Here is a 12,032-nt window from a genome sequence, read left to right as displayed (position 1 = left end):
TAGGAGAAAAGGGGCGGGCACAATTCATGGCGGCGCCCACGCTAACTTCCGGAATAAGGTGAATAAAGACGCTTCACTTGTCGACCGGACTCATTTTTGCTTTAAAGATGTCTTGATGGGACGATAGAAAAGCAAATGTTAAACTCTTAAAGACAATGTTTTATGCCCCTTTTGCTTGGTTTATTTGACTATAAACAATAGAAAACGTAGTACTATAATTACTGTTTAGTTACTGTTTACAAGCTACATGAATGATCAGAGTTCCTGAAACACTTGAAGCTGAATAGCTGTAAATGCACCAATAACAGATTAACAACAATAACTATATTTGTTGTGTCCATCTATTTATTCAGTAATTTAGAAAATGTTTTTTTTGGTTGATGATAGACCCTGCAATTAACTCGATTAAAAATGTTGATCAAGTCCCACCACTAATACAAACTGAAGCTACCAGTTGTTCATAAACACATACGCAATTAATTGAAATGGATTCATTTAACTGTACATTTCAGTAAGGTTTTAAATGGTGATAAAAAGAGCTGTTTCCAAACTGTCTACAATCTCTAAAAGTGTCAGGTAAAATAAGATTTTACGCTGAGAATATTCCCACTAAGTGTAAGAACAATAAGTGCATCTTTATTTTTAGGACTATTGAATGACAACATGGTCGACGTCAGCCAATGTATTTCACTTGGAATTGACAGCCATCTAACCTTTGGATTCATTTTGGACAGGTCTCCCCTCTTCTCCGACAAGTTGATGATCTAAACAAAGCAACAAACAGAGACCTTGCCATCAGACAAATTGTCACACATCTGCTTTATCTTCCAACACTTAAAATACATCAATTTATTTTTTCTAATTCCCTGAAAACACATGAAAACGCAAAAAACTGCACGCCCTTTGACCTCATTTCAAGTTGAGGCAGTGAGGGCAGCTGAAGTCGGGCACTGACCAGGTAATTATCAGCGTGTTTGGACTTGAGCATCCGCGTGACATCTTTGAGGTTGTGGGCGTAGATCTCCTCGGAGCACCCCCGGGGGAAGGACACGGCGATGATCCTTTCGGTGATGTACGTCAGGTCAAGTTCGTAACCCTCCTCCATCTTGAGACTGGCCCTGTCAAAAAAAAAAAAAAACGACAGACGGAAGGGTGATTCAGGAGCTGCGTTCTCAAAGAGAGGTGGGAAATACATGTCATCGAGATAAAAGATACAGTCAGAATGATTGTTCGGAAGGTGTGCAAAATGACAATATCGGGTTCAAGCAGATCGATGACAAAAAGAGCGGCAATATCTAATAGTGAAGATGAAGAAAATAAAAAAAAAATTAACCATAAGTTTTACAGTTCAATGTGTCATTAACCTAAACAAAGATGTACACATTTCTGATGGGTTGTAAATGTGATGAGAAAGCCCAAAACAATACAGAAATAGTCATTTTGTCCCTATTCTCACGTCAATTTCAACACATCCGATTGTCAATATTTGCCGGCCAAAGTCCACAGCCTTCGTCATATTGTCTAAGTTGCATTAAACTGTTATCTTTTGAGAATGTGGGACACTGTAGGACAGTGGAGCGGTTTATTTGCTTTGTCGAGTGTTACAATACGCACCCTATATGAGTCGACTGGTCAGACCATGGTCATTTATATTCAGTACAGATTTCTGTTATATGTATGGGATGATCAACACAAATTTGCAACAAAGGGTAAAAGTTACCATTGAGACGTCTAAGAGCAGTGTCGCTCATTTAGAGACACACAATTAGTCAATTAAAAGTATTTTCCTTTTTTTGTTTTTCATTGGCTCGATATATGTATTTTTTATATTTTCAATCAGAAATATCATGGTAATAGGATGAAAATAGCATGGCAACCAGAGGTGTTGGAGTAGCCAAACATTACAAGTAATAAGTACTTGTTACTGTTGCTTGAGTCCTGTGAGTAACTGTTAGTGGAAATGCATTTTCAGGGACACAAATTGTGTGAAACAAAGCATAAAATCATGAGGAAATGCTGGTATTTCCAAAGAAGATCCCTAGAAAATGGCATGAAAATACAGAAAAACTAAATAATTCTAAAGAGGGAGCACGAGATGAGCTACATGTATTTTATAGATCATAATGAAGCATTTGCCGCTTAAATATTTACTCACAGTGGAAAAAGTAACAAGTATTTTTACTAAAGTATGAGATAAAGATACTAATTTTGCTCAAGTCGAAGTAAAAAGTACTGTATGAAAAAAATACTCTAAGAAGTGCAATTTCTTCAAAAAAGTACTACCCGCCTCTGATGGTGACAACATGTGCATTGACAAGGAAACATAATCAGTATTTTCTAGTCAATAATATCGGAACAAGGCTGCAAAATGCAATCCCGACTATCCTCCCCCATGCCATCCTATTACCATGTTATAACTGTGCTGTTAAGTAAAGTGCCGCCAAAATCTCAACAACTGACCCTCCTCGGATTCAGTGGATCTTGAACCGCTGGTTGAGGATGACGAGCTTAGCAGACAGAGAGTTGCCCTGACTGTTTTTGCTCGCAATGAAAATACTGGATGAATAGGGTTAATCTATCAGGCGAGCGGTGAAAAAGAATCCGGTTCCAGCCAGCAGCCGGAACGCCCTGAGTGTTGGCATAGTCCTCAACTTGGTGAAGCCCAGAGTGAGCCTGTCTCTATCCAGGCCACAATACCACACCCACAAAGAGACACATCCTCTCCACTCTTATCTAGTCATCTCTGGCTGACCTCTGCACTGAACTAATGCGCTGAACTAGAGCTGTACTCAGAAGAGCTTCCACAGAGGGGGGGGGAGTTCATCTTAAGTTTCGAGTTTTCCCTTCAATTCGAGTAATGCGTCTGTGAAATGAATGGGCTCGGAAAGTTTGGCCTTTTTGTGTTTGTGGATTAGACACATGGAAGGAAATGTTTACTGTCCCTTTTGTAAGAGCAGAGTGAAGACAGCTCTCTTTTGTACTACTATGGGTGTTTCTGATTCTTTCTAAAGTTTTGGTAATGAAAATACTTTAAGAGGTTGGGCTGGGAAATAACATCTACATGAATCATGTACAATGCCATTTGGAATCTTAGACCAGAATGTTCTCGAAGTCATCTGCAACCCAGTGGGATGCAATGTCATAACAATATGAAACTTCTTGTCATATCCAAGCATTCTGTTAATTTTAACTACACAACATGACAAACCCGGATGTAAAATCACAGAGATCGAAGCAGCCATGTGCATCATTTTGGGAAAATAACTCTAAGTCCAGTATCTCAAAGTGTGGTGGTTCAATTTTCTCTAGTGGCATTGGATACAGGAGCTCCCTAAGTGGGGTCATGAGGCCCTGAGCTGGGGAAAAAAGTAAAACACTAATTTAAGTACATTGAATCAAATGCCCTTTTTATTGTCCAAATATCATATGATATTTACATAAAATCTGTGCATATTTTATTTCTTAAGATTTGCAAGCATCCAATTAAACAGAGGAATGTGGAGAAACATTGTTATTCAAAACCAAACTGGACACAACAACTGCTGTGGACAATATCTGCCAAAACTGCAGCTGAATGTGTTTGTCCATAACTTTTGGATTTTCAACAAACTCATTGAAACACAATAGAAGAGCAACACCAATTCTTTTTTCCATTACTTTTAAGGCCTTAAAGAGACTAGATGCAAGTTGGTCATTTTATGCTCACTACTGCCACCTCAGGTCTTACGCGTAACTGCAGGTTCTATATTAAGCTGGTGCATGACTGCACTTCAGCCCGAATTAACACCTTTTTGAGTGACAGTGCAGGATCTTAATGCCCCGCAGAAACCCTGTACCAACCCTTGATACAGAACAATGCCCAGACTTCCCTATACACATACACACACAAGCAATGCACACCATGTTCCTTCTGTGCTCATACAGACCGGACAGCCCTCAGCAAGCAGCCCCGAACCCCACACAGGACACTATCAGGGGCACGGTCGAACGCTTTCTCCAAACCCACAAGCCCATGTGGACTGGCTGGACGAACTTCCATGAACCCTACGAGGTTTGTAAAAATGTTGCGGCCTACCTTGTGTTAGTGCTGTGTTGTTACATCGCCGTTATCGCTAAAACTGCTTGTGAGTGAGACTATACTGCACACGACTGTCGACTGGTCTGAAACCGCCTTTCAATTTGAGCCAAAACGTATCAGCTTCAAGATTTCAAGATGGATTCTGGCATCTGCATGAGCAACAGCAAACAGCTCGACATGACATTGCTTCGCTTCAATGACTCCACCAACACATTCCACCAGCAGCCGGGGATACAGTATCACCCTCCTCTTCCTCCTCCTCCTCCTCCTCCTCTGACCCCGATTGTTTGTTGTGATTAAACGCTCCTCGGTTAAGAATGTCTGTGTCAATTAAGAGGAGGATAACTGCAGGCTATGAACCCAGCACTTTGGAAGGGAGAAAGACAAAAAGCCATAAAAGTGGGTGCAGTGTGTGACCACAGCTCAGAGACACCAACCCTGGGAGCAGAATGGGGGTGGTCCTGCAGCCGGGGTCGATTGGTTTGGCTCACGTCCCCCGAGAGACAGAAGAGAAACACCTCATGACTGACGAGGGAATGAATGAACAGACTGGTCAGTGCTTGGGTAGTGGGAGCGGTGTCATCTCAAGGCTCCAGGCAAAGGTATTAGGAAAGATCTTTGCTGACGTGGAAGTGTCAAAGTTCTGTGGAAACTCATTATTAAAAGGGAGGAAGCCTTAAATTTGACCCTTCAGTGACCCAGAGACGTTTGTTCATCAGTTTCCCCACCTCTGGAATTCCCTGGCTCAACAGCTGGAGAGGCTACGCTGGCAACCGTCAAAGCTTTAGATACAGTAGATGTGCGTAGACCTTTAAGTGATCTTTGTTTTCTGATTAGTTAATACATATTTTCTAGCTGTCAGCATCTTACTGTGTGAGTAAGAGCTGCTGAATGTGACTTCATCCACTGTGCTATCAATAAACCTTTATCTAATCTTAGTTCAGACTTTGTTTTGAAATTTCTCCAGTAGACACGGGGACTTCTTGAGTGTTGCCAAATTCATCAGTAAACGTTTCATTGATTTCAATTTCAAGAAACTAGCAGTTGCCCACTATAAAGACTAGACCGCCTAAATGTTCGCTGGGGACAACAACAAAAAGCAGCGCCTTATACCTAATCGAGGGAGAAAAATACAACAATATCTCCTCAGGGAATTTCTCCATTCTGAGATCAATAAAGCCCTGTCGTACGGATTTATTTGTAGCGCCGAGGTAATCATTATTGTATCGCTCCAAGAAGGACGGCTCACTTCTTCCGAAATGAGCGGCTTGCCCCAGCACGCAGTAAAGATAATTGCGTCTTTAATTCGCACCGGCTGCTTTTGTTCCTGGTTCGGGGCAGGGCAGGTGGCTCACAAAGGCGTCCCATAAGCAGCGTACCACCAAAGCCCACCCGTGACACCTTGTGAACGGGCCTGGGTGGTGGTGGTGGTGGTGGTGGTGGTGGGTCGAGGTGGGTAGAGGCCAAAATGGTATTCCAAGTCTATTGCAAACAAGTGGGGACAGGTTTTGCTAAGGTCAGGATGTTGGGGGATTACAGCTCAGAGCCCTGCAGGTAAGAAGGGTGCAGTCAGTCAGCCGCGTTCACGCTCGTACGACCGCCTACTCTGGACCCAGTTCAAATGCCTGTTGTCAAATTAGCCAGAACATATCTGTATAACATCTAATTAGCTTTAGCAATGCACAGCCTGTCAAGTGACGCATTTCGGCAGGTTTCTACACATCTGGACAACAGGAAGATTTATTTTCTTCCATGTATAGAGTTTTGGATGGAATGTTATAAATTCGCTGTCCCCATGGAAATCTGCCATATTTGTGGGTCCTAGCAAACATTTTCCATAGACTGCTAAGTATAAAAAGTGGAAAAAAGAGCGGGTGGTGGAACAACTCCCTGAGGCCAGCTTCACACCTACACTAGTGTCCAAACTCCTGTAGTAGTTTGTTTTCATTGAGTCAATGCAAACCTATGAAGACAACAGTTTATTTTTCATTTTCATATTTGATATTAGTTAGTTTAATAAAATGACTATTGGGGTTCAAATTTAAGAGAATTTAAATGGAGACGCTTGCCTTTAGCTTACTAGCATGCTAATGCTATTGCTAAAATTGTTGGGCATCAGTTCATTCGTCACTGTTCTCTCACATAAAGTCATGTCAGTATGTTGTTTATTCCCTCTTAAAACCCCACCTGAACCGAGCGCATTTTCTCCAGTTCGGCTTTACCCGAATGTAAAAGCTTCTTGGGAAAGACAGAAAAAAGTCAAAAGAGCGGTGAAAACAAGACGTAAGCGAGGATGAAAATGCAACAAAAAAAGCAACCAAAAAGCTACCCAGAAAACGCAACAAAAGAAGTGATGAAAAAGCAGCATAAAAGCGCCCAAAACACAACCACAATGCTCCAAAACAAAAATTGGACAAAAAAGCGACAAAAAGCAACAAAAACACAAGCAAAAAGGTGACAAGAAAGTAGAAATAACACCGTGACGAAAATGTGGCAACAATGCAACTCTTAGCTCAGTTTTGTGTTGGTCTTAGCTTTCAAATAAGGCATTACACTGGCCTATAGGCTGTGAGCTCCAGTCGACTCTTTTTTATTTGGGTAAAGCCAAACTGGAGAAAATGTGCTGGTTAAAGTAGGGGTCAAGAGGTGAATAATTTGCAACATTTGATGTGCTTTGTGCTAATGAGAACAACAATTCCTCCATAAATGGCCTATCCTCGTGTCATGTCACCCTCCACAACAGTATATGCCAAATAGAGCTGTTGAGCCTCTTGCTTGTATTTTTTTGGAACCACACCCTCCTCCACCTGGCCCGTGCTGTGTGGAATCTTCCATTATGTACACGCAGGTGAAGATGAAAGGAGGAGGCGTAGCGCTGAGGCGCACGGTCTGGAAAAAAAATAATGAAAAGAGTCTGCAAATCACAGAGCGCTAAAGAGTTAAGTCCTGGCACAAGCATGTCAGCGCTGACCTCATGTCTGTTTTCATTTTCTGAGGCCATTGTGGTAGCCGTAGTTGGCAAAACGTTGCATACTTGTCTTTCACAAATAATAAAGTTCTCCCTGATTTTTGGGCACACCACAGCAGCCAAGTCTCTCCATGTGGGGGTTTGTTTGTGTCTGGATTGGAAGGTTGCTACATGTTCATGGCTGTGTTTTCCATTAGTCAGTCTGGGGTGGTCATTATTCCACTGATTGCTTCAACATATCAGAAACAGCAATTCAGGTGATACGATTTTATTATGAGCAGAAATGTCCTTGATAAATAGGAATATGTCTGCATAACATTATAGAAATACATTTTTAGGTAGTTATTAGTAATTCCAATAATCACAAATAGATCATTTCATCTGAATGTATATCACCTGCAGTAACAACAATAACACAGAACACAAATGAAAACAATAATGTAATCCCTTAACTATTTCACAAACTCACAACACCATTATGTCCAAATTCCTGGATCCTGGAGTTTATGATTGACACTGTGGCAACAACCATCATTTTGCAACAGCCAGGATTTTTCTTTTACGGCCCGTTAAAGTTAAATTGTGTCTGAAATGTCTGAAATAACTGTGCCAATTCATATCAGCAACACTTTCCAAAAATACTACCAGCCCCCTTTTATATGTCGACATAAACGTCTATAGCTGGTACAAAACGCCGTTCTGCTCCACTTATGATTACTGCTTAAGTCATGGTGGGGTGATAAAGCGCGACCAACTCAGCGTGTGCAAACTTGAGAGTGATGCCAAAGGAAGAAAGAAAAGCTACAGACTCTGGTTCCATAATAGTGTGTCTTTTTGGACATAAATGATATTCTAAGTACTACTCGGCCCTGTGGTTTGAATCCTGGACTGCTTTCTATGTGTTTGAGCAAGCTATAGTGGACCCAGAAGTATTCAGCCAACCAGCATATACACCCCCCCAAAAGGCTACTCTTGATCAAGATCCTGCCTCCAGATACTGGATGTGGAAGGGTTTAAACAGGCTTCCCAAAGTGCAATGAATGATGCCTCATGCAAAGAACTAATTTCCCAAAGAGGGACAATAACTTACCCCTAGCCTCCCTCTAAACTGTTTTCCTGTGAACCTGAGAAGTGCCTGGAGTGCCACAAATTCTCCAGGAAGTCTCGAGATACTTTAATGTCTGGAAAACACACTGCACTTGGTATTTAGCTTTCGCATCTAATGGCCTTCTAATCACTGAGATAGCATCAGGGGCGCAGCAGTCCCAAATTGCGGTTCCAAGCTGTGTTCGGCTCTGGCGGTAGAGATGGAGTCATACTGGTGTGGGATAGCATGTCCATATAGTGACATAACAGGCTCCGGTGAAGGGCCTGCAGGGGGACAAGGCCACAGTTTGTTCTAGTTCTTTCCTGTCTGGGGCACCGTATGTTTACGCTGTGGCTTTGACACCCATTCACACTGCACAAGAGCTGAAATAAACAAACCCACAAAACTCTATTGGAAAAGCCACAGAAGATGAGTGCATGAGTGTAACTGTCAGATCTTTTGTTCGGTATTGATATGATTGGATATCGAAACAAAGGTTTGAACTTTGAAGTATGCTTTCCCTATTTTCTATGCCACATTGGATTGCATGTTCACAACAGAATACATTTTTTATCGCTTTCATGTCCGGCTTTAGCTTGTTCTGTCCAATTTTCTATGTTTTACTGCTTTCACTTCCTTTCTATGTGTTCATCTCTGGATAATGGCTTACACATGTGAGCCCAAGTGGCCGTAGCACGAGTGGGACACAGTTAACTGTAGATGCTTCCTGTTTTAGTCTGAAAGCAATCGTTCCCAAACGGGAATGGTCAGGAGCTGAACATTCAGTCATTTTCAGGTTAATGTTGATTTCCGTTCTAGACTAAATTGCAACTTCCAATTATTTCTCGCCACTTGCATCAAAGTTTGGTGCTGTAAAAACAACACCCGTTTCCGATCTCTTATTGACCGGCTTCTTCTTTTTCAGAGGTTTTGCCGGTATAGGAACCTCAACTTTGGTCAATCTCAATTATCATCAGGGTCTTCTTTGGCCTATAGTTTATTATTATTGATGGTTTTAATGGTTACATAGCACTTATTATTTAGTACATGCAGAGGCTTATTTAAAAAGGCATGTTTATTTGTCTTTATCACTCAAATGAAATCTAATATCAACATTGATCAATCTTCTGCTAAAAGAGCAAATCATATTTATTGAAATGGTCAACATTTCCATACACTGCTGGAGATTTTTGTCAATGTTCAGACACTGAATCAATGTTTTTTCTTTAAGTTGTTTTGTTACAGTCTATGGCAACCAGGCAAAGGCGTAAGCAAATAACTAGAAATGTATTTGGTCCTGGAGTCAGAAACAATGCTTGTTGTGTGTACATTGTTTTTTTCTTACAGTACACAGCACCAGCCCACCTGTTCAAACCGCTTTATCACTACCACCTCCATTCATGCGTTGTGTTGCACCACCTGCCCCTGTGATAACACATCAGTAAAAAAGCACTTTAAAAAAGGCAGACACTCTTACGCATGTCTATTTTGCATTAAGGCGTAGATATCATCCTGACCTCTTTACACCAACAAAGCCCTAATTGCAAGTTTTGGACTGTTTTCCCAACTTTCCAAGCCTGTAATTAGAGCCAATCTTGAAAGCCGCCACTCTGCAAAATGCTCAGAACAACCTGCATGGCTAGTGCTGCTTGAAGATGCAAGAGGGCGTAAATGCAGGTGTTTGCCCCTTTTTAACTTACAGGCAAATGGGAGGGACAATTATTTTTGAGGTAACTGTGATGTAAAGCCACTTGTACATGTCATCAACAATGGCTGACTGAAGAGAAGAAAGCATAGCCCCAGGGCAAGAAAAGCCACACACCAGCTGCACCACAAAGAAAACAGCCTGGATCCCTTTGCTCCGCTTGTCTATATCCATATTTTATCCATATCCAAACAAGCAACTTCTCTTGGAGCTCCACAAACCAGGTCAGGACTTTTTTTTTTCCTCCCAAAAACTGGTCCCATATGTTTCACATTAAAAAGGTCTTCAGAACACCAAATCCAATAAAAGCCCATAGGCTACCCCTAAATGATAGTCACAACACAACACTGAAGTAGGGCATTTAAAGTTGAGAAAGGGGGTCAGATTTGTAAGTAACTTAAGCTTACAATCATACTCCTTTCGCCTTCAGAAATGCCATATCACTGCGAGGGGCTGCTTCAATGACTATGCCCTCTGTCTTGTGAACTGCTGAAAGGCTGGCACGGCACAACACTGCAAGCAGTCTCTACTTCTCGCACACCACATAGGACTGTGAGCCAAGCCAAGGTAAATAAAAATACCTAGAGCACCGTGGATAAATGAGCAACGAAGTGTGAAAGGAAAAAAAAAAAAAAGACAGACGGTTAGATTTGTGTGCGTAAAGTTCAGTTTGCGTACAACGTGTTGCGTAGATAAGTCCCAAGACGAATGGTTGGTTTTCTTACCTTTTTATTATCGAGTTAGTATTCCCTTTAAATGCAATGAATTGAATGAAAAAGATGGAAGCAAAGCCCTCAGCCCGTCACTCGGCTGGCAGGGACGTTCATTGTAGTCTGCAGGAATCCTCGCTTTGGTCTAACTTGGTCCGTGGAGTCCAAAGATGAGGTCCAAAGCTGCTAGTCAAACTTTCCCCTTACTCTTCGCGTACGATAACGCATAGGCTAGTCCCAAAGTGTTACCACAGCCTGTGCGCGCTCTCAACTATTATTCCGCGCACTTCCTCCAGTCCAAGCCGCCGCTGTAGCCACCACAAGTCCTGGCATGGGATAGTCCTCCTCCCACAGCGCCGCTAGGGCTGTCTCCAGTGGTCCCTCCCCCTTCCATCGGACTTACCCCCCTGCTGCCCCGGTGTACTTCATCGCTCCCTCGCCATTTGTTCTCGCCCTATTATCCTTATCACGCAGACGAGACTTCCTGCTGTCGACACCTTTTGGACCCCTTGAGTTTGAACCAAATCCTGAATTTCTACAGCTACGACTACTTTATAGAATGCGAAAGGAACAGACTTGGACATAATAGAATAGAATGCAAAGAGAAGAGCGCTTCACAAATGTTGGCTACATTGTTTAAAAGTAACTCAAGTTGGACTCATGCTGCTTACTCACTCAAAAAATAGAGCCTAAAGACTATGATTAACTTGGACACCAAGGTCACTTTACTTTTTTATTACAGTCAACAATTTTTAATTCATACTACTACCAAAGTTGATTTACTTAAATTTAAAACATTTAGCCTAATTCATAAACTAGTCTTTCTAACATAATGTAACGTAACGTGGTTATTTGAATTGTCAAATAGGTGTTCAAACTTGTTTTTATTCAAAGGTGGTAATAGTTTCTGTCCTCTTATGAAAGACATATTTGTCAGCTTTCTTTCAGCAAATCATTAACATTTACGTAGTATGTTTTACTGCTGTTCCTTCTACCACCAGGGTACAATGTAATAAATGTAAGCCTACATGTGCTTATAGGCACTTAATGCAACTTTTTATGTTAAAAAAGAAGTTGATGTGTGTGCGTATTTGACCTGTTTGGCTGTATAAGTGGTCAGCTGGCACCTTTGCTTTCCGTCACAGTGGTCTCTTGAAACGCTCTAGGATCAGTTGTTTGGAAGGTTTTCTCTGCTGGCGGACCCTCTCACCAGAAAACCTACAAATCAGTTGATCCTGGTGCGTCCCAGAGATGCTGACCACTCATGCAGCCGCTGGGTCACTGCAAGGTCAAATACGCACAAATATCAACTTGCATAAAAAGTTGCAAAATGCACCTTATAAGAAAAGAGTGAGGCCCACATTTGGACACTCTTGTAATGTTGCAGTTTCTGTCTATCAGTGTAAAGTAAATCAACAATTCTAAGGCACATCTTTGAGTTCAAACTTTATTTTCTAAATAACAAAAGATTTTTTTTAAAGTTC

General features: G+C 41.6%; 1 protein-coding gene across 2 annotated transcripts in view; it reads right to left on the bottom strand.

Moving 5' to 3' along the window:
* tns3 (tensin 3) overlaps nt 1–1,106 on the bottom strand; it is a 28,130-nt gene extending 27,024 nt beyond the window's left edge. For both annotated transcript variants that reach the window (XM_079569133.1, XM_079569134.1), the window contains exons 1-2: nt 956–1,106; nt 714–764 (exon numbers count right to left, since the gene is read on the bottom strand). In XM_079569133.1, coding sequence (XP_079425259.1) covers nt 714–764; nt 956–1,105 — 201 coding nt within the window. In that variant the 5' untranslated portion in view covers nt 1,106. The remainder of the gene's footprint in view (nt 1–713; nt 765–955) is intronic.
* Nucleotides 1,107–12,032: the final 10,926 nt, after the last annotated feature.

The sequence above is a fragment of the Gobius niger genome, assembly GCF_951799975.1.
Source record: "Gobius niger genome assembly, chromosome: 13".
Taxonomy (NCBI): domain Eukaryota; kingdom Metazoa; phylum Chordata; class Actinopteri; order Gobiiformes; family Gobiidae; genus Gobius; species Gobius niger.
This window is presented reverse-complemented; position numbering and strand designations above follow the sequence as displayed.